At 43.1% G+C, this 23,671-nt stretch overlaps 1 protein-coding gene across 11 annotated transcripts in view; it reads left to right on the top strand.

Moving 5' to 3' along the window:
• AGBL1 (AGBL carboxypeptidase 1) overlaps positions 1–23,671 on the top strand; it is an 822,820-nt gene that overhangs the window by 154,733 nt on the left and 644,416 nt on the right. For all 11 annotated transcript variants that reach the window (XR_012127046.1, XM_073226990.1, XM_073226992.1 and 8 more), the window contains exons 16-17: positions 520–664; positions 11,968–12,121. Coding sequence is in view for 10 of the 11 variants with exons in the window: in XM_073226990.1 (XP_073083091.1) it covers positions 520–664; positions 11,968–12,121 (299 nt within the window). In the remaining variant the exon portion in view is untranslated. The remainder of the gene's footprint in view (positions 1–519; positions 665–11,967; positions 12,122–23,671) is intronic.

The raw sequence follows: 23,671 nt of genomic DNA, 5'->3' as shown, positions 1-23,671 counted from the left end.
GACATATGTTACATCTCAAGTTGGATGTATGTATCAATATATAGTAGTGATTGCTTGAGTTGGAACTCAGTAGATAGGATTGATGAGTAATAAACCCACTGGGCAGGGGGAAAGGAAGGGAACAGCTGTGCTCAGGTGATCTGGGCAGAGGCAGAGGTTGGGGAAAACCAAATTTGGGTGATAGAGTATGTGCCTGCAATAGAATTTCAGGTAAAACAGAATTGTTCACAGGTTCCTTTATTTTCTGTAGGCTTCTTTTTCAGACAGAGCAAAGAAAGGCTCGTGGCATATATGCCACAATCAGGATGCAGAGGAACCAGCCTACACACTGCTGAAATGGCTCACACCCTGGCAGGAAGCTCACTTGCCCAGTTCTTGGTTTTCTACGTTTCATCCACAAGGAGTTTTGAGGGAAGAACGTTGTGCCGATATCACACAAGAGGCTTATAGCGTCTAGGACCCTAAACGACCATTTCCCCACTTCTCCCTCACACTGCTTCCTTCTCCTCTCTCTTCTAGGAATCACTACCGCCAGGGTGCAGCTGCCACCGGGGGAGCATCTGGGAAGTGTTATTACAGCCTCACCTTTGCTGTCACCTTCCCGCATGATGGGGACGTCTGCTACCTAGCCTACCACTATCCTTACACCTACACAGCCCTCCTGGTAATTCCTCTTTCCAGCATTACCCCAGAAGGACTGAAGGGGCTCTTTGAGGTTTGCCTGGAAACCTTCCGGAGACCCTGACACGTGGTGGGGGGCTGCATCCTTCCTAAGGAAGCCATGGCTCGTGGTCACTGACTTGGTGGCTTTCTGTTTACCCCATCTCCTTCCCTGGACAGAACACAAGGCTGAGGTCAGGACCAGTGACATTCTGAAGGCTCAAGTGGCATACAGAGCTCCTCATTGGCTGGTTGAGTGGAGGAGCTTTGGGCATTTCTTAAATAAGGGCTGTGTCTTAAAGAAGCCCTTAGATTAAACATGAAGGAGTCGGATTGGAGTGAGACTGTCAGGTTGAAATGGGGGTAAAACCGTAAGGTGGTCTGAGATGCAAATTTAAAGCACACTGACCATGGAGGGGAGGGTAGCAGAAGGCAGGGAGATGAAGCCGAGTGAATCTCCAAGCCAGTGAGCAAGCAGCCACTTTCAGACTGCTTGGGGGCGGTCATGGCTGTGGGCTGGGGCTGGAGGAGGATCCCGTGGACAAAGAGAGTGGAAGAATAAAACACTGCATCTCTGCAAATGAAGGCTGCCACCTTTTAATGAGAGGAGTGTAGTATAAACCAGTCTAAACTTGAAGTTAGCACTTCGATGTTCTATCAGGCCCTGCAAAAGGCTCATGAGACAAATTTGAGCAAACCACATGAGCTTTGCAGTTTTTTGTCATTTAGAAAAGTTGGCAAACTCTCCCTTTCCCTGGCCATTTCATGCCTATCCTGAGGAGTGATAAGCCAAAGTATCTTCTATAAAGCACTTTCATCTTCTGTGTTAATGCAAAATGTTATTAGTGTATTTATAATAATGTGTGTATCTGTCTATATGAGTGTGTATATCACTTAACCTGAAGGATGAGCATTTTCATTTTAAGCCTATGATAAGGAGTTGGAAAAGATACTAACCAAGAACATCTTTGCCTTCAAAAGGAACGTTCAGGTATAAATGAAAATTTCCTCCATTGAGAAGACATCTCTTAGAGCACTTGGCTAACTGCTTCATGAAAGTGTGTTTGCCCTTTTCTCCATATGTTGTGTTTCCCAAAGAAAGATTTTTACTGTTTTCCATATTGCAAAAGGTATACAACTAGTATTATTTGTGTATCTCTCTTAGAGATTTCAAGAAGGTAGTGGAAGAAATGTGCATTCCAAGCTATGCTGTAATAATCCAGGTTGGTTATAAAGCATGCGGGTGCCTTTTGGGACCAAGAGCAGGAAAGATTCACGATCTGTTCAACAGCAGTTTTTGTTGTCTCACCTGTGAAACTGCATGTGAAAAATCTTCCAGGGAAGGGGATTCCTCTGTGAAGGTGTGTTTGCCTTTTCCATTGCGGAAATGTTCCATGGGCCCAGGCACTGTTCTTTTCACTTGCTAGAATGGCTTTGACCCTGCTGATATTCTCATTTGCAGTGGGTATAGAAACTTTAGGATGCAAAGGGGTTTGGGAAATTGACCAATTCACCTTAATCACTTACAGATGCAAAAATTGAGTCCCAGAAATCCCGCGTCTAGCTGGGAGCCAAGCAGGGAACGGGGCACTGGCCTTTGATCTCTATTCTGGTACCCTTTCTGCCTTCCTGTAGAAGAAGTGTAGAAGAAATTCAGAAGTTCTGCTTTGGGGTCTCATCAGCGTCCTTACTTGCTGCGACATACGATACTACCACAACGGCAGCCCACTTCTGTAGGTGTGTCACCACGACGTGTGATTATATAACCTCTGATGGTTGAGCTGAAGTCATCAACTCCTGGTTTTTATCTCTAATGCTGAGCGCTATGGATGTGGTTCAGCTGGGGAGTGGTGTTCCCCAAACGCAGTCCCACTCTGATCCCAAGAAGCTCTAATGGGTTCTTGTGAGGTGCCTGTAGGCTGGTTCAAGTCTGAAACTCATTCAGCTTGGCCTTGACTACATCTGGCTTCCTAATTTGAGTTGCAGACTTTAAATCAGCTTGTAGATGCCTCACCAGGAGCCATCAGAGTGTTCTGGGGTGAGAATGGTGCAGTGTTTGGGAAAACAGTGCTGTCCTCAGCTGAATCACATCCATGGCGCTCAGCCTTACAGATAAGAACCATGAGTTGATGACTTGAACTCAACCATCCGAGGTTATATAATCACACGTCTTGACTCCGTATACCTATAAAAGTGGGTTGCAGTTGTGGGAGCGCTTACATGTCAGAGCTGATGCCTGAGATCTGCTGATCTTTGGCGCTCTTGTCACACCAAAACACATGGTCTAAGGTGTACAGTCAACAGATAGCTCTGGAGCCAGTGAGATGAATGGGGAGGAAATTTTATCTTCAGAGGGAACAAAAGCACAAGAGAAGAGGACCTTTCTCCCTCCATCCCCGGTCCCTTGGTCTCGAGGAGAGACGTGTCTGGTTTAAATTGATTACTGGCTTGTTATATAGCCTATTGACTGAGAATTGCTTCCCATTGGGCAAGTGTGAGCAGAGTTAATGACCAAAAGAGACAGGAAATAGGGTAACTTTGCATTTCTCCTAAATGTGTAGGACAGAGTAAGATGTCAACTTGTTACTTGAAAGTGAAAAATGTATATACTCAATCTCAGGTTTTACATATTCAATAACTGGTCTTTGTCCTCTCTAGATTTAAGACAATAATTGACTATGACTTTTCTTAAAAACCTCTTCCTCCCATCATGAACAGAATGAGCACATTCTTTAATGCACACTAGTCATTTTTATTTTTGGACATGTCCTAAGCAGAAATACTTTTACTTCCAACAGATCAGTGATAAATTGAATGTGAATGATACCTCAAGGGCAGAATTAACTATGTTACTTGGGGATTATGCTGAGGGGTGGAAAACGCATATCTGTGTGGAGTTCACAATTTGTAAATCTCTCATAATATGGATTATGTGTAATAATTACAGACATTTTTATAGTAAGGACATGTGTGTTGGATGCTTTTCAACATGAATGCAATTTTGCAACTTTAGAGAGTTTATTATTTGCTTATAGTAAGAGATTTTGTATTTGGTTCTTTCCAAATGATATCTTCCAGATGCTTGCCAGGAACCTGTTGGGTAATTGTCCAAATTAGAGTATTAAAATAAAGCTAAAGTAAAGAAACGCAATATTATTGTCATGTAGCAAGCTGTGGGAGTTGCATTTTAATCATCCATCTCAAGCTGTCAATAATTGGAATGGTTTTTCAAGTGTTGTTAGCAATCCTTGTTTAAGTGCTTGGATTGTGTTATGGGTAGCGAGTAGTATTCATTGAAAATGGGGTCCCTGGAGAGTTTCTGATGGACATGGAAAATGGGGTCTTACTGAGGACTTACCACTGTATGAGTTGGTGAGAGACAAGAAAAGTGATCTTAAGTAGGATCCATTTGTTGGATGAGCTTAAGGCACAGAAGCTGTAGGGCAGGGTTTTTCACCAGACATATGTACCTTCGTGGTAGATGCTAGAACCATTGTCTTTAGGGATGAAATGGAGTGTAGTGTAGGGACAAAAACGGAGAGGGAGAGAAAACCGAAGTAGAATACCATGTGCACAATCTGTTCCAAAGCGCCCAGACTAAAGGAAGAGATTAAAATGTGTCAAATGGGAAATGGGAATTTATGCATGGTAGATGAAAGACGCCATGAGCAAGTCATGCGTCAGTGCTGGCAGGTAGTCAGTAGGCAAAGACCTATCCTCATATGGGCCACACAAAGAACAGGCACCAATAAAAGGTTCTGACATTGAAGAGGTGAACCGGAAAGGCCATTTGGAAGGAGCTGAGATGTGCATGACCTCAGAAGCCATCAACCACAAGGCCCCCTGGATTCCAGGGTCTTGAGCACTATGTTAGAACAAATCCTGGAGTCAGACGGGCCTGGGTTTGAGTCTCAGCTCTGCGTCTTCTTGCTGTGTGGCCATGGACAAGGGTTTTACTTCTCAGTGCCTCAGTTGTCTGGTCTATAAAATCGGAAACATTAAAGCGACCCCTACACGGGTTTGTTAGAAGATTTAATTGATAAAAATGGAAAGTGTTTGCCAAGTGTCTTCATCTAGTAAGCAACCATTAGCACATTTATTCTTTCTTTTATGATGAAGTGTGATCATTTTCTCCATCAGGCTGATTGGAAGATACACATCTCATAATTTATAGTAAAATTAAAATTATGGGAAAAAGCCCAAATCAAGGACCCAAAAGAAAATAAATACAAAGGCTAGCGATGCTCGTCTTGGGGTGGTTGATTATAATCATTTCTTTCTTACTCTCTTCTCCGAATCATTGGCAATATAGCTTCATTTATTTTTAATGGAAAAAAGATATTAAAATATTCTTTCCTTTCTAATTGGCACATCTGTGAGTGAAGACCTAGAGACAATCATTTCTCTCACTTCTTAAAGTAAACCTGTTTAACGTAGGGAGAGTGGTATTAGCAGACTGGGACAGTTTGCGAAAGCTTATTCGAACCCACTTACAGCGTATTTTATTGCTTCTGTTTAGCTTAAAGGTGTCATCCGTTCTTCTCTTGGGATGAGAATCCTTCGATTCAATGGTGAGTGTATTTAAGTGACAACAGGAACAAGGCCATGCACAAATGAAATAGCCCATCTCCTTAGGGGTGAGCTTTCTTCTGGATTAGGGAGATGGAGAGTGTAGTAGTTTAGGGGATGACGATAAGAAACGAGCGATTTCCGAGTGCATAGTGCATCTCACTTTATCAGCAGCTATCAGCAGGGTGGTCTGCCGGGGTCAAGTGAAAGCCTTTCATGAGAATTTTCAGGGTGTAGCTGATAAAGCAGACAGGACAGGAGACCCCTGTGGTGAGGCACAGATGGTGCTGCACATTAAGCCATCAGCCTCATGCTTTTCCTGGATAGGTAGCGTTTTCTTTCAAGAAGACAACCTCTCTGGGGTTTTTCTATAATTGCCTTGAGCTCATTCCTGTTTTTGTAAAGAAGCCCACCCCCCGTGGCTTCTGTAGGGCTGTAATTACTGTTGGCACTGGCTTTCAGAAGCCCTGCCCCTCTCATCAGTGATCCCAACAATATCCAATTAGACATGGCCTTGCTGGACCTGAGATGGGGGCACTCACCTAAACATCGTTTTCAGGAGAACAATACAAAGCCATTTTTGCAAAAGCAAATCCAAAACGGTTTATAATTGGCTTACTTCTGGAAGCCTTTTGTATGCCTGGAGCCAGGGTAATGCCCTAAGAGTGGAGGTGTCGTGTGTTTGGTGGCAGGTAAAATAGGACCAAGATTTTATGGAGACGCATCAGGAGATGGCTGCATGAGCAACTATAGTTTATAAAAAATGAGCTTAAACTGAAAGATGTTAATATTTGTTGATTTGTAATATTGTTGACCATAAAAAATGTAACAATAAAGAAAATTAATGGGAACTCATTGAAGAAAACTTTCGAACTTTGCTTCCTCCAGTATTTGCTGCCAGGGAGCCCACTAAGGTGACACTGTTTGGAAGGGTAGTGTTCATGGACACAATGATGCTTTTATTTTACCTTTTTCTCTCATTGCTAACTGTGCTCGATGACTTCTGTAGACAAACCTGCCTCCCAACCTGCTTCCCATAGTTGATCTGTAAAATCTAGATTTTATATTATTTTTTTGAAGGTTTGGCATCACACCAAAAGTTGTGGCCTTTTTAAAACTCTGCGATGTCATGTACTTTTCTGTATGGCCAGTACTTTTCTGGAGAAGACTCTCCCAGAGCCCCAACCCCCCACCCTCCTGGAAGGGCACTTGAAGCCATAAGGACATTTCAGACAAATGGCTCTGATGGCCAACAGAACAACACAGCACAAAAACCATATCAACACCCCTCATAGAAACAATCCGGCAAAGAGTGTTTCCCACAGCATTCTGGTGTCCTGAGCTCTTGGGAGAAAAATGGTTCAATGGTTGTATAAATCCATGAAGCACTGTGTGCTACATTTTTCTCTAAGAGTTTGCAATGCATATTAAAGAATCTGAAAAGTTCTGCAGCCATGGAAATGTTCTCATTTTCTTTAGCTCAACCTGTGCCAAGTGCTTTTTGGCTACAAATTTCCCACCCCTCCACTTCATGACCACACTCCAGCACTTAGTAACATCCTGCAGAACACATTTTGGGAAATGTTGCAGGAAAAAAGTATTGCTTGCTTAGTTTGGGGGCCTCGGCTCCTCATAAGTAATTGTGAGGCTGCATACACTCAGTCCGATTTCAATAATAAATAATATTGGGAGCAGCTTTTCTCCAGAAATTTATACAGTGTTTAAAATGACTTTTTCACAATCACAGAAAGGTTGTCTGAATCCAGGAATGGTTTCATTCACTTAACTATGGGGCTGGCATTTCCCTTTCCTGGGATGGCTGAGACACGGTTGGCATTCTGATGGGGGCATTTCCCTTCTTGCCCTGGGCCATCTCTCCTGTGATACCACATGGCCACTTCACCTATCAGAACTTTAATTACAGGGGTTTCATATTGATTTTTGAAGAACACGAATTTCTCCCATGAGCTGCTTTTAGGAGGATGCTTTTCTGGCCCCGGTAGTTTTATTTTTGCCGTTTTTAAAACCATTTTTATTTAAGACTAGTTTCATTTCACTGTTGTCAGAAAATGTGGTTTGTGCAATGTCTGTTTTTTTTTTGAGAATTTAGTGAGTTTTTCTTATAGCCCTGTATGTGACTAGCTTTTGTTACAGTTCCATGGACGTTAGGGAAAAAAAGGATGTTCTCTGTAAAGACAAACCTTGTCATATAAGAACAATATTGTTCAAATACTCTATATCGTTATTTTTGTGCCATTGATTTATTCAAGACTGAGGTACTGTCTTAAAGTCTCCCACTCCTAGTACAATTTTCCCCCTTCTGCCATTTCTGTTATATATTTCAGTCCTATGTTATTTGATTCTTAAGATTTGTGAGTTTTATATGTTCATTGTGCATTGTGCCCTTTATCAAAATAAGACTCTTAAATCCTATTTAATGCACTTGGTCTTGAATAAGACTTTCTCCTATCTTGCTACTGCCATGCCTGCTTTAATTTATATTCATTTATCCTTTTAGTTTCAAATTTTCTTTTCTAACATATTTTAGTAGGGGAACACAAAACAAAGAGATAATTTAGAAATGTTTTTCATTCACATCATGTTTTCCTTCCTCTCTTTGCAAGTATCCCTTACATACAAAATGCAGTGGGATTTGAAAAAAATGAATCTGAAAGTTTTTGTCACTTAATAAGGTTGTTTAATCTGATACTTATCATAGTTTTTTGTGTTACTTCTGTCATTTTGGTTTTATGCTGTTTTCCATGCTTCACTGCTTTTATTACCTTCTCGCCTCTGCTGGCTCCCTTATGCACCATGGACTGACTATATTTTCTTTGACTTTTACCCCCTCGGTATTTAGAATCTACTAGCGTTTCCCTTTTAGTTGTTAAAAAAACATGCTTGAACCTATATTTCTCCACCAATAATACCAGCTTTATTCGATCAGTTCCCATATGATAGGCACTTCCCATACAGTATATGATGAAATTATAGCAACCATTGAATGAGGTGGGGAATGTTATTTTTATATATATTTTAAAGATAAAGTCACAAAGAGGCTAAGGACAGAATTTACATAACTTTTCCAGAATCCAGAGCTAATATGTGAACCCAGGCAGTTTGACTCAATAGCCTGCCTTCTTAGTCATCTTACTATATCGCCTTTCCATTTTCAAGAATTAAAGTATATTCCTACATCCATGTAAATGGAAAAAGTTATTTTACTTCATTTTTTTCTCCCCATTTCTTTAATTTCATTTTAGAACCAGATGATGCCATTAAAATTTGATAATACGTGTTTCCTCCCTTAAGGATTATCTTTTATGTTTATACTATGTAGTAATTGTATGATTTAGACTTAAACCTTGTTTAACTGGGCTGACTTTTTTTATTCTTTAGTTTGACTTTGGGGCAGCTCAAGTATGTCTTCATGTTATTATTTTCAATACAGACAAGGTGATATGTCTTCTGAGCTGCTGAATCTAAGCACGTGTGGTATGTTTGCTCATGAACAAAAACTTGGCTGTGTATGGGTTTACTGGATTTATAGGAAGATTCGAACCCTATGCAGTATTCCATTTCCTCTGGCATCTAGTGTGCAGAAGAAAGTGTGATCCAAGAGTGATTTTTTGTGTCTACATGTATATTATATATGTATAGTTTTATCTACACACACACACACACACACAAATACCCACACTCACTTTTCAAAAATGACCTTAATTGTAGGGTGCAGTCTCCATTCTGCTCACCAAGGAGCCGTGTTACTGGGCTTAGATTGGCATTAAACACATAAGACTAGGCTTTATCCCGAACCAAAGTTACTTGTCCTTGAAAAAGGATAAAGGGCAAGCATGTGTGGGAAGCTCAATCTTTCACATTTAAGGACTTTTATGATTACAAGATCCTTGTGAAGGTCTCTGGACTCTGGACAGGTTACTTTGTTCTGGTCCCTCTAGGGAAGTGTGTGGTCGGGAGAGACGAAGCTGATCTCAGCCTGAGAAAGCCATCAGCCCCGGGGTTTCTTCACCTCTCATATGCAGCTAGTCCCATAGGCCCTTTGGTTAGGTGTGTGTGTCTCTGTACAGTTAGGTAGCTACCTGTCTCCGCAGGAGTACGAGACTGCCTCCCAACCTGCAGGGCAGGTGCATTGCAAAAATACCTGGTACTCATTATCAGGGAATGATCACAAAAGAAGTACAAAGGTTTGAGCAGATATGTGGCCCTCAGACGAATTCTCATCTAGAATCTGGGATAGAATTCCTCCACTTAGTATTGGGTCAAATGCTGGCTCCCAGAAATACCACCAGAACCTTTTTCTAAAACAGACCTGAGTTTATTGCTCACCTTGGTGCAGTAGGCAGAATAACGGCCCCTCAAAGACGTCTGCCTCCAAATCCCTGGAACCTGTGAACATGTCACTTTCCATGGCACATGGGACTTTAAAGATGTGAATGAATTAAGGATCTTGTAATCATAAAAGTCCTTAAATGTGAAAGATTGAGCCAGAAGAATCAGGGCCAGCAAAGGAGATGTGATCATGAAAGCAGAGCTGGGGACGATGTGATTGTTGGCTTCGAAGGCGGAGGAAACCATGAGTCCAGGACTGCAGGCACCTTCTAGAAGCTGGGAAAGCAAGGAAATGAATTATCCTCTGAGCCGCGGAAGGAGCACTGCCCTGCTAGCACTTTGGTTTTGCCCAGGAAGACCATTTTGGATTTTTTTACCTCTAGAACTGGAAGACAATAATCTTGTGTTGTGTCCATCCACTAAGTGTGTGGTAATTTGTTATGGCTGCAGCGGGGAACTAGTCAGCTTGACAAGGGAGAATGCAGAAGTCCTGATAGTGTCTCAGAGAGGGGAGGGCAAAGCTGGAATATTGCTTGAGACTTTAAAGTCCTGTGTAAAGGCAGGTGTTTTAATGTGAGAGCTTGATTGGCATTTGGCAAAGATCATGACTTAATGATTTATGATTGGTGGACACTGTAAAGCAAGAATCTTAAGGAGAGGGGTTCAGAGGGTCAGTTGATGCTTTCTACTGAAGAGCTGATGAGATGTTCCTGGAATGAACAGTGACCTTGTCTGTGATTTCTGTTTTTCTGGATGAGAGTTTCCCAGAATAGTAGTATTGATACAGAGAGGAAGTAACAAAGTCATGTCAATGTTTGCAGCAGGTTGTGTGGTGGGTAGATGACTTGGGGTCTCAACTGTAAGGGGGCTGTGACTCAGGGCCAGACCTTCAGGTCACCCCAAGGCTGCTGGAAAGGCTACAGAATCGTGTAGTAATCTTTTCCTTCCTTCGGACTTTTTCCTTGCAACTCAAATATTTAAGAGCACAAGCAGGTTTATGCTATTTCTGGAGGCAGTTGGAAGAGAATCCATTTCCTTGCCTTTTCCAGATCTTAGATGACACCACAATTCCTTGGCTTTTGCACTCCATCCTCCATCCAAAGCCAGCAATGGCAGGCTGAATTATTCCCAGGTGTCCTCTCTCTGGGTCTCTGTGGCTGGGGAAAGTTCTCTGCTTTCAAGCACTTGTGATGAGATTGGCAGGCCAGTCCCCCCATCTCAAGTAGATCTTACTCTTGGACATATCTGCAAAGTCCTTTTTGCCATGTAAGGTAACATTCACAATTCTGAAGATTAGGGCATGAACATCTTTCGGGGAACCATTATTCTACCTGCCACATCTGTAGTAAATCATTTTCACAAGTAAACAGTTCCTCTGCCTTTTGAGGGCGCTGTTCCCGTAACTCGTGATTATTCTATCAATATTTTCATAGAATTCATGTTTATTTCATGTGTCTAGCAGCCTCGTTATTTGTCAAAAACAAGGTGCACAATTAGCCCTTGGCTCTGTTAATACCTGCTCGATGGTGTGGAAGACTTGAGTCCTTCAGCTGGTAGGGTGATGTTTGTGCTCTGATGTTCTGTTAATACCTGCTCGATGGTGTGGAAGACTTGAGTCCTTCAGCTGGTAGGGTGATGTTTGTGCTCTGATGTTCTTGTGCTGAAGAGGAACAGCCCTTTCTCTGGTTATTAAAGTCACTGTGTCACTGTTGTCCGGGTCTCCAGTGGGGTTGGGAGGAAATCTCTTAACCTCTTTATGACTAATCCCCCTGTTTGGGCTAGTGAAAATATCTTCAGTCTTAAAGATTGTTGACCAAGAGTCCTAGTTTCGATGGTTATCCCACTTCTGTACCTTCCTGTTACGAAAGAGGGTTTAAATGGGAAGGTAGGGCTGGAAAAATCAGTTTCTGCTAGTTGGTTGTCTTTGCTAAGCATTTCCTCTCTTATCCTTCAATATGCTCATGATTCTCCTTATATTGCTTGGTTCTCAAGTATGCCCGATGTGCTGCTCAGACTCCCTGTCTCATGATGCTGAGTGTCCTGGGTGTTCCCCAGGTTCACGCTAACCACATTCTCTATATGCCACAGTGATGGGAAGGATGCTGCAAGCCCCTTCTTAAGGGGTGTTTCAAGTTATTTTCAGGACAACTTGAAAATAGCTCTTCCGTTACACAGACGTGTGTGGGAATGACGCTTCCTGTTCAACCTTACTGAACTTCTAGCTAGGAGGAATACCTCCACTAAATGCCCAGGATTGGGCAGATTAGATTAACAGAAATGCTTTTAAACTATAAGGAGTTATATGAATATAAGCGTTGTTGCTTTTTTCTATTATGATTATTATGAAAAATATTAATAATACGCACTTCTGCTTCGTCTCTTGTCCAGACTCACCTTGACACCCTGGAAAGAAGTGTAAACCCCAAGCAGGTCTACTTCCGGCAGGAGGCCCTGTGCCAGACCCTCGGAGAGAATCCATGTCCCTTGGTGACCATCACAGCCATGCCCAAGTCTAACAGCGCCGACCATCTGGAGCAGTTCCGTGAGTAGAACAAGGGTCCCCTTCTTTGAAGATGCTTTGATGTCGTGGAAGCATTCTGTCCCTTTTGGATCAAAAGCTCCGTAAGGGTTGGGAACTGGTCCATCTTCATAGAAATACACGTCCCGTCTTCTTGGTAGGACACGAAGGGTAAAATTAATGTCATCCTGTTGTTAAAAGGAGAAAAAAATCAATTGCAAATGGAGGGACATGAAATGACTGGGACTGAGAGCGGTTAACTAGGGACATTCTCTTTCTCTCTGACAACAAGCCCAGGACTGGGAATCACATTGTCCAGCCTCTGATCCAGGGACTTTCTCACCACGCTCCTTGCCACTATGCTGCTCCCAGTGCCCGTCAAGGTTTGGAAAGGAAGAAAGTGGAGTTTTGGAGTCCGGGCTGGAGAATTCCTTGATAATCTGAATATCATTTGGATCTGAAGGGCTGATAAGTATGGAGGAAGCTCTAGCCAAGAACTGTAAAACCAGCCCCAAACACGCAGACATACGTGTGCTCACAGATTCCTCAACACATGCAAATGCCCTTTCAATGTTAGAGTCCTGAGCACCAGTGTCTTACCTATAACCTGCCAGTTTTTAAAGTTGGCTTCTAGACCTTAGGTAGGCAAGAAAAACCAAACAGAATGAGGAATGCTTTGCAATACAGAGAAGTCTGGGGATGAAAGCAAAGACCAGGGAATAAGAATCCTGCTAATTTATCCCCAGAAGATACAGCCTTACCCGATAAAGAGCTAACTGCGCTCAGGGGACTGGTTGGTGGGTAGGAAATGTAGTTTCTCACACCCCATCAGCATGTGACAATGGATGCTTAACAACCTGGCTAATCAACAACTGATTATCCCATCTGAATTAATGAGGCCCTAAAATGCTTTAATGAATAATAAGGGTTTTCCAGAAATTCTCTTATGTGTTTTGTGCATTTAAGAGCAATTTCTGTAGCTGTCATGGAGTCCTTCACTTGTAGATAGCCAGTTCTTGGAAGTTAGAGACGCTAATCCTTCCAGGCAACCTTCACAGAACAATTATTTATTTAAGAAAGTGCATCTATGTATGTCTGCGTCCTGCAGGTTCAGTTCCTAAGTAGGATAATTACAATGTATAATTGCAACCTGGAGCTGTATCTGCTTTCCCATGTTTATACTGACATTGGTGCTTTGGTTAACATTGTGACTAGAGAGATCATTCTTACTCTAAGAAGAGGACTTGAAACACGGTAAAGGCCCCTAAATAATTTGGCACTCTGCAATAATTTAGTTAAAAAAAAACAAAAACACACCAGAGCTAGGATCTCTCAGTATGCTCTTACATGAACCGAAGGAGGCTGGTTTCTGCTTGCTCTGTAAGATTAGTAATAATAAATGTATATTCTCACGTGTCATTTAAGTTTTCTCTCTTAAACATGTACTAATACATCAGCTGTTGTTCATCTAAAGAGGTACCCCGGGCAGGCCTGGAGACGGCCCGTATAATAGTGAGATAAATGCTGTGTTCTTTTTGGCTTAATGGACTGGCAAGTGACAATCCTTGAGCTGGATCTCGAGGGGACCAGGGCTTTGCCCCAGGAGCAGGGACTAATTATGGCCGTCCTTATGGCTATGCCAACAGGGCCCGTGCTTTCAAGGGCTTTGCACTTTGTTTAATGCCCTTCTGTCACCATCTTTAAGTTTGTAAAAGTAGTTTTGAACAAGGGGCCATGCATTTTTGTTTGGCAGTGGGCCCTGCCACTTCCTGGGACTAATCTAAGGTCGCATAGCCAAAAGTGACAAAGGCTAGTACCCTTCCCAGGTCACCATCCTCGATTTTGAAGTCGTGCAAGAAGAGTTACAACCTGTTGTGCCTGTGCCCTGCAAGTCTTACTCATGTGGCTTATGTAGCTGACTGGTGTCTTTCTTAACGGGGGTTGAATTCAGGACTCTCTGCTGCGGGTCACGTTTGTTCGCCTGGGTTCTTGCCCCTCTGAAACAGAATTGAAAGGCAGAGACACAATAGCAAAGCAGAGTGAAAATTTTATTTGAATACACTCCAAGGGAGGAGCAGGCCAGAGTTAAGGGAGACCAAGGCCTCCATCTATTAGGGGAGGGTCTCTTCATCATGTCCTAGTTGGGCGGTGCCTTGCCTCTTTGAATGACAGGGTGAGGTCATTTGACCGACAGCTCTAGGTATACACCCATTCCTCTTGGTGCTTTTGTCTTTTCCCACAGTGCACACAGAAAAGCCCATGGTGTGTGGGGAGGTGAGGAGCAAAACCACAGTGTAAATTTTATTTTAATGAGATTATGATGAGGTGTGGTTTGGGTAGTTCTTTCCTTGAACCTATATCCCCTTCCTCAGTTGCTCATGGCTGTCTTTCTACCTAACATCTCCGTTTTAAGAGGAGGTGAGTGGGGCCCAGGGAGGTTAAGTACCATGGTCACTGGTGTAACAGATTTCAGATTTTCTTCGAATTCTGGAGTTCATCCACACCACCAGTGTGTGGGCCCAGCCATCAGGACAGGTGCTCAGCATTACTTTCAGGCTCCACCCTGTAAGCCAGAACTTCCCCTCCTTCCTGTGGTGTGTCCTCACATTACTAGAAGCTAGCTTAGTATAGTTTAAAGGAACTCCCATTAAACTGACCACAGATAAATGCATTACCCTCTTCCTGTTCCCAGTGAATTTTATTTTCCTTTCCTGACCCAGTGGAAGCACTTGCATGGTGGAAGGGAGTGGAAGGGAAGATTCAGATCCCCCCTGGATCCCAGTACAAGAATGAGATTGCCTGGCGTGGGCCACGGTGTGGGAACAGTCCCAGATGGGCTGCAGGAATTAGAAGCTTGTTTGGCAGTTTGCAATATACACATGAACAAATGACATTGCTGTGTTTCTGAAAGAATAAAAGGCAGCACAATATAAACACCATCTATCCTCCAATTAGCCACGCCTGCAAATCAAAAATAAAACCACTTCACTTCCTTTGAACCAAAAAATGTGATGCATTGTTTTAGGACAAGAAAACAGCAAGTGAGCCAGGGGCTGGATTCTCCTGCCTCCAGGCCTCCCTGCCCGTGAGCTTCAGTTGTCCTACCTGCGTCCCCTCTCCCAGGGACTAGGGCCACTTCCTTCGCAGCTGTATGTAGCTGTGATGGGGCTGGGTTCTGGGTCAGTGGCTGTCACTCACTGCTCATAAAGAGGTATTTGTGCACTCAAAGACTTTCTTTTCGTTGTCTAGGATTATCACTTCAGTCTTGTTTTAGAAACCCAAGAAATAAGAGCATGGCTATGGGGCTAGGGAGCCAGCCCCTGATTGAGACGGGTTCCCCTGCTGGTCTGGCCCGGAGTCCCAGACATGGATATCATCCAGGACAATTTGTTGATTACTTCTAGTCCTTCCTAGGGTTTGGGCTCCAGAGAGGCTCCTAGAAGGATTAATTTGGTTTGATTTTTTTTTAAGCATTTTTTGAAGATACTTTTCCTGGCAACATTTAGCCTTACTTTCTTGATAAATATTTTTTTTTTCAGTTCAGCAGTAGCCAGACTTGCTGTGTAGCCTTTCTTGCTATCTGGAGAATTGAGGATGGGTGCCTTTGCACAATGCTTCCAAGACATGGAAATGCCCTTTTCAGGGAGAAAAGAACTGGGTGTTCCTGATAAATTGGCATGGAAACCATTATGGAAGAGACAGGCTTGAAGAGAAATTGCTAAGTGGGATAAACAGCTCTTTCTAGCATCAGACAGTCTTACAGATGAGGCATTGGGGAACTAGGAATCCAGGCCTTTCCTAGCTGGTAGGATTCCAGATGTCAAAGGAACCCTGGATGTCTGGGGTCTGCAGAACAGAGTCAGACAGGAGTGGATAGAATCCAAGAGAAATGGACAAAAACATCAGATGAGCAGGTCTGGGGGTAGGCTTGGTGGGCAAGGTCAAGCCAGGAAATTGTTGCTGGTGCTTTCTGAGACTAGCGTCCGCTGGTTAAGTGTTCAGGCATAATTACACTTAGCCCAGCTGCATTATTTAACACACTGTATGTTAATAGGTGCTTTGATTAGCAGACCCCTTCTTGTAGGTTTATTTTTAAGGACATATAGTTTGTATGTTAGTAATGTTAGGTAGAAAGATAGACATGAGCAGCGGGAAAAGGGAGATTAGGTTCAAAGAGAAAGCCGCCCATACTCTGACCAGACAGGGGGCCCCATGTGAAGACAACAAAGGCTTTGTGGGGAGATAACTTCCTCTCCAACCGGATCCCCAAAGGGGCACAATAGAATAGAACTAAGAACTGCCCAAATCATATCTCAGCCTGGGAAAAGGACAGGCCAGCTGAGAGGGGTGGCTATATAGAAAGACCTGGAAATCAAATCATCCCACCTTGTCAGCCAAAGAGGCACCTCCTAGCCAGAATGCAGTTATATAAGCCTCCTGCCTAAAGATCCAGGTCCTTTGTCTACCTTGACTCTGGTCTGCTCCCCACCTGGAGTGTATTCAAATACGCTCTGCTCGTCTATTGTAAGATAAATTCTAGCCGAAATAAGCAGGCGACGAGAGGTAACAAAGGGCCAGGCTATTTATTTGAGTGCAATCCGCAGGCGAGGTTCACCAGTCTAGGTAAATGGAGGCGGGGAAGTCGTGCCTGGTCAGGGAGGTGGGGGGGCTTATGAGGGATTAGGAGGGGGAGGGGTGGGCAAGCTATCCTAGGGGGCGTGGAGAGTTATGATTGGCTAAAGGTGACATGATAGATAACTAGAAACTTTTTTTCTTTCTAAGAGGGAGGAGGCTGACATCTGGGTCTTAGTTGGCACCTCAGAAGGATGGAATTCAGGAAGAGCTGTCCCCTTTCCATATAAGGCACGGACCTTGGGGTCTGGTCTGTTCTCCTTTTATGGTATCTCTCTGTTCTGTTTGCATGTCCTTGTTTTTCCTTCCTCCAGCCTAACATCTGTGATGTCTCTGCCTTTTGATTCTTTGTTGTGGTGGGGACAAGGACTGAAGGAGAAGAAACCAGCTTGTAACAGATCTATGATGCTACATTTGTTTCAGTTGTATGACATAGTGTTGCAACAATTACATACATTACTGTGTGCCCAGTACAGTAAGTGTAGTTACCATCTGCCATTACACAAAGATATTAAAATATCGACTATAATCCTTATGCTGTACTTTCATCGATTAGCAGACCCTTTGAATATGTAACTTCCAAGAAGACAGTTGAGAAGTCATAGTACTCTGTGTACTCCTCAGGAACTGTGTGTGTGTGTGTGTGTTGTGTGGTTTGCTTTTTGGATTTGAACTGAGAGAAGTTATTGAATTGAAGCTGAACTAGAGAGCAGGTCAGTGTGCAGAGGAAGTCTTGGCGGGGCTGGAGACGGGGTGGGGGTCATAGTTTAGCCAAACTCTGACGGGCAGAAGTGAGAAACCCAGACAGGAGCCCGGCTCTGCCTTCCCCGAGGCTCTGCCCCTCGCTGAACCAGGCCTGCTTCCTGCCGCTGGCAGGCGATCTGCCTTTCCGGGCATGGGTCTCCCGGTACTTGTCATCGTCTCCATTTTGCAGGTGGCAAAGTTAAGGCTCACTGAAGGTAAATAACCAGGCTGCAGCCCCAGGGTGGTAAGTGGTGTCTCAGGAGGCCCCAGGTCTCCATCCCTCAGTTCCAGGATGTCCCCCTTCTTCAGGCTCCGCCCTCCCTGGGAAATTCCCCTGAAATGCACACAGTCCGAACGTGCTGCTTATTAATGAGAGGTCGCCATCATTTTGTTAACTTTCCTATTGCTCCACATTTCCTCCATAACCCCACATTCTCATTTACCATTTCAGCCCAGAGAAGCGTGAATCCTTTTTGAGTTTTGGGAGAGAAATGTCTGTGTTTTACACTTTTTTTTTCTCAGGAGCTCTTTTGCCAAATCACCTCCAACCCCAGACACGTATATATTCAGACCCTTGAGCAATTCTGTCTTGGCTGTCCTCAGCAGTTACCTGAGAGGAGGGACTCATTTGTGGGAACATTCTGTGGGAAGATGACATTCTCTTATTAGATGCTTTCATTCTCTAAGTGAATAGCCACTGACTGACTCACTGATTGGTGAGAAGCTGAGAAACAACAAAGGTGGATGGGAGGGGGTTGAATCTGCTATTTTTGAGGTCCAGGACACCTCCACCCTGCATTTATTATAAGCTGAAAGCAGAGACCTAACCTTTCTGTGTCTCTGGAGGTGAGATAATGTCGGGCCTCTCCACCAGCATCTCCCGGGACTCACGCTGTTCTTTCAAGGGGGCCTGAGGGTGGGAGGGGGTGCAGGAGGCTGCATTTGCAACTGTTAAAGAATACCTTTCCCTTTTTCTACTTAAAAATATTCTTACAAAAGCAGTGTTCTATTCAGCCTGCCATTATGCTAAAAGCTTTTCCTTGGAAGACAATAGCTGTTCTCAGAAAAAAGATTTACGCAGGGTCCCTAGGGTGTAATGTTACCAGAGCACCTGCCTTGGGGTAGGAGTTGTCACTGTAAGTGGTTTTAAATTACAATGGAGTGCAAAAATACACAGTTACAGAATTCCCCTTTTGGCTTCTTTACAAACCATTTGTGTCCTCTCTGGCCTTTTGTCTCTTCCTGAGTCACCCAAGTAGGTGTGAAGAAGGGAGCTTGCACGGTAAGTTGGGGAGACCTAGCCTTGACAATGGTGGTCCAAGGAACCTAGAAACTCAAGTGCATTGGGAAGCTCTCATTCCTGGAAATTTGTTTCTTTCTCTCTTTTTTTTTTTTTGACCCCCAGAGAGGCATGTGGGGCCAAGTGTTAGCAAGGGATCACTGAATTTTAGAGCTGAAAAATCCGTAAAGACTATGGAGTCCAGATTTCTTGGTTGGGAAGGATGGCAGGTCAGAGGTCTGAACCAGCCCGGACAGGTAACGGGACCGGTTGGAGGCACAGGAGGTGCAAGACCTCAGAATTCTTGTCTCCTGGTTAAAGCATCTTTTCTTTTTCTGTAAAAGCACTGTTTCTGACAAATAGGAGAATTTGCCAAAGTTAACATCAGAGCATCAAGATTTCTTTCTATGGAGATTTTTAATGAAAGAAATTAGAATCAGAAGCTGAACTGGACCCTCTTCGTGCCTTGGGATTCCCATCCCTTTGGGTAACCAGGGCTAGGAACCACGGGAGACCTTAGGAGTGTTAAGACAAACACTACTTCATCCTTGTCCTGAGGCATTCGCAATATACAGGGAATGAATGTGTGTGTGTGAAAGTCGTATTAGCAGGTCAGGATGATAATCAAGTTTTACCAGCAAGGGATGAACTGAGTTTAGTGGAGGCATAGAGAAGAGGGCATTTATTTGTGTGGCAGAGTCAAGGAGGACTTGTACCCACAGGAGTGAACTGTGTAACTCCTGTGTGCACGGTGGTCCTATATTGATACGGCTTTACTTTCAAAGAAACCTCAGTCGGGAATCCGAAAAGTATTTGAAGAACTACTTGAATCTTTCTTGAGAAGAGAGATGAAAGGGGAATATGTAAAACAGATCCAAACCATTTTAAGTGTTATTTTCCTCTTCTTTCTGTTAGAAAAAGCATAAAGCCTAAATGTGATTTATTCCCACCAGGAGGTTTAAACGTTTTAACAATAAAGTATTAAGATAAGGGCCACGTGGTGAAAAATATGCCAGGATGTTGCTCAGGCTCAGGTGGGGGTGGGGGAATTGATAAGGACTGGGCTGTACCTGTTGCCGAAAAGAAAGAAGTTTGAAGCCTGCCAAAAGAATTAAGACAAATGTAAGGGAACCTAATATGGATATAATTTGCTTAGGCGACATCCGGGAAAGAATGTGAACCCTGTAGTACTCAGCCAATGAGGAACCAGGGGAGGGACTCACGTACTAGGGAATCAATTACTTGTGCCAACCGCCCCAGGTATGCCTGCTCAGTAGACACCTGATCTTGCAAGACCATCATTAAACCTCACTCTGCTGTTCTCTTTGTCTCCATGTCCACTTACTGAGTTAGGACCAGTGAGTGTGTTTCTCACATTTCTTACTGTTAACAATCTGCACATACATAAATAGTGGTTCACGATAACCCCACCTGGTTTCAGTGCAAACCCTCAAACTCTTATGACACTGAGTACCTCCCTGCTGCTTCCCATTTGGTCTGGTCACTCCAAGAAAAGGAAGGCCAATGGTCCCTCCTCCTTGCAAGGCTGGTTGAGTAGGAAAGATGATAAAACCAAAGAGTTAAATAGCTTTGCTGACAGCCTATCATGTAGGTATTTTATAAGGTTTTTATGCAATATCATTTGGTTCTCATAGTTCTCTTGGGTGTTGAGGAAGAGAATAATTTTTATGCCCATTTCATAATGATAACACTGAGATCAGTGCCAATGCTTGAAGTCAGATTGCTACATGCAGAGAATGGGGGAGTGTCATTTCAAGTGGAATCATGCCATTTGCAGAGGCCTGGAGACCTGGAGGCCTGGACATGATGCCATGAAAATCCCAGGGTGCCAGGACTGCAAGTTGGTGGGCTGAATACGAGGTCAGATCACAGTTGGGAGAAGTAAGTAGGGCTGAGTGGTAAAGCATCCTTTTGTTCATGTTAGGAAGTTTCTCTGGAAGACAGTGAGGAGCTAATGGGATGTGATTAAAGGCAGAGAAATGGACAGGATCAGATTTGTTCTGGAAGAAGATCTCGCAGCACCAGGGTGGTGGAAGTCCAGAGCGAGGTGAATGGCGGTGGCGGAGCCTAGCACAGAGGAGTTTGTAAGCATTTAGACCCTAGATTCAGACTCAGTGGGAGTCTGTTCTTTACTATTCCACCTGCCAGCTTTATGACCCGGCAAAGGCTGCTTAACTGCTCTGTGCCTTGGTTTGCCCATTCATGCACTGCAGATAATAATACGATCTTCTTCATGGGGCGGTTGAAGGTTGTGAAGGGCTTAGAACAGAGCTGACCACATAGTGAGCGTTCAAGAAATAACAGTAATTGTTGGTCACCCACACAGGCGATGAGGTTCCCAAGGAATCTAAGTCTATGGAATGGGAAGGAAGAGCCTAAATTTAGGAGACGGGTCAAGGTTAATACTGAGATGTTGTGATGACTGACTGGAAGTAGGCATAAAGGACAAGGAGTTGAGATATTTCTACTTTGGGAGACGGGTGAAGAGTCTAATGCCAAAAACGGAATATATGAGTGAGTAAGACCACTGTGGAGGGGTAAGGAGTTCAGTTTGGAAGTGTTCATTTCAGAAGCCTCCAAATTATATGAGAACTCAGGCTAAACATAATTATAAAGCCAATGTGCTATAAAATATAATCTATTCCAGAGGGAAATAAAACAAATTTTGTATTACCTGAATAATTTTCTCAATTAGCAGGGACCCTAAAAGTTCTATATGTGGTTACTGTAGCAGAAATCTGTAATGTATTTCATCAGAATCAATCCCAGAACATTCTATTCTATAAATGTGTTCATAAAATATAATAATCTGTGTCTTTTAAGTTAATTAAGGGCTTACACAGTATTGACATATGATTAATTGTTCCATATGACAGCTCTGAGATAAAGAAAAAAAAGAATTACCTTTAATATCTCTATATATTTAGATGATACAAATTTGAGATCCTGAGAAACTCAAAAGATTAGTAGAAACTAGAGCCCAGATTTATCCCCAGACTGTCTGAATCTTAAGCCCCCAGGCCCTAAGCCCCACCTGCTGCTGCCTTTTTTGGCTGTGTTATAATGAGAGGAAATCCTTTACCTTCAAGATGCAACTCCTTATATGTAAAAATAATTGTGTATACAACAGATAATATATTAAAGTCTCCAATGTATGCATACACGCGTGGTCACGTTCACAGTAGTCACCCTTGTAATTTTAGCGAAGTCTCAATTTTACTGCCTGTGCAAGATTCTGCATGCCTTTTTCGACTTTCTTACCCCTTTGTCACTCAATACCCTTGAGCCATGCTAATCTTTCTATTCCTGGTCTATAGCAGCCCATCTTACCTCTCTTGGAACTCCGCCTTTGCTGTTCCCTCTGAGCAGAACACTTTTCCTCCAAAGCTTGGCATGGTAGCTCTCTTCTTGTCACGTATTATCCTAGCTCAGGTCAAGGAAGCTTCTTCCTTCTTGGGTCACTCTATCTAAAGTTGTTCTCCCTCCCCAAATGTCCTTGTCATGTGACCGTGTTCTGTCTTCTTCGTAGCCCTGTCACTCAGCATCATGACGGTACAGACTGTATGCTGTATTTGTTGGCCGTCGTATCTCTAGGAACTAACAGGCAGCTGCTCAAAGGATACTTGTGCTGCCATTGCTGGGTTTTCAGAGTGTCAGATCCCATGGACTTACAGAGGGATTGGGAGCCTGAAAACTCCGTGCCATACCTCAACGTTGCTTGGCACCGATGTCTCCCCGAGTGTCCTGTGACAACTCCTCCTCCACAGGCTGGGCAGGGACTCGAGGACAAGCCATGTCTCTATTATCCAGATGCTTCCTTAGGGTCCCTGCACCTAAGACACAGAAACCTAACCCAAACTCCTCATTCATCTTCCAGCTCCATATGCAAGGCTTCCAGATCTATCAGCACATGCTCTGAAGGGTGGGTCATCACCAGTTCCAAAAAGAGACACATGCAGACGACCAGGCTGTATGAACCAGATGATACACTGCACACGTATTTCATGGAGGCCTCACAAAATGACCATTATTAAAATTCTCATTATAGTATATGGTTTTATATAGCAAAGCAGTGCAATTTATTGCTAATGATACTTACATGGGTACAAAAAGTATAAAGCCGAGCTGAAGTAAAAGTAATGCCAGATTCAAGATAGTGAATCCATCTGAGGATGGAGAAAAAGGAAGGGAAATGGGTCTTCTATCTACTGGGGAGGCATTTCTAAAAGAAAAGTTGAGTTCTAGGGAAAATCTGACATGGTTAACTTTTAAACCTGTATGTGTAGACACATGGGTGTCAGTCATAGGATTTTCTGAGTGTCATCAACTATATTTTTATTTCATATTTAAAATTTTAAAATTAAATAAAAAATTGCTGATATGTAATCCTTGTTTAAAAGTTTTGATACATTGGAGTAAAAGGAAAATAACCTATTACTACTCCTCAAGCAGTTGTGATGAACAGTTTCATATTTATGCTTCAATACACACACACATGTACACACGTGTGTACACACACATAAACTCATAAACATCGAGTCTTGAAATTCAGATAAAATGGAATTAATTTAGCTTTCCTAATAACTCTTTCCTGTGGAATTCCAAATCTCTTCCCCATGAATTCTGAGAATTGATAGTCTCACCAGATACTGGGCCATAAATTAACACTCCCACCAAAAGTATAGATGATTTTCCTCCATGGCTCAATCAACAATGGCTGTATCAATCTTCTACATTTTCCCACCTATTAGTTAGAAAAACGATTAGCCCCCTTCCTTCAATATGCCATTTCAATGTTATTTCAATTTGAATTTCTTTGAGCATGATCCAGGTGATCCATAGTTTTAAATGTTTGTCATTGTATTTCTTCCTTGTAAACTGCTTACTTGAAAAGTCAT

The sequence above is a fragment of the Manis javanica genome, chromosome 18 (genome assembly GCF_040802235.1).
Source record: "Manis javanica isolate MJ-LG chromosome 18, MJ_LKY, whole genome shotgun sequence".
Classification (NCBI taxonomy): Eukaryota; Metazoa; Chordata; class Mammalia; order Pholidota; family Manidae; genus Manis; species Manis javanica.
The sequence above is the reverse complement of the archived record's forward strand: the minus strand, read 5'-3'. Positions and strand labels throughout refer to the sequence as shown.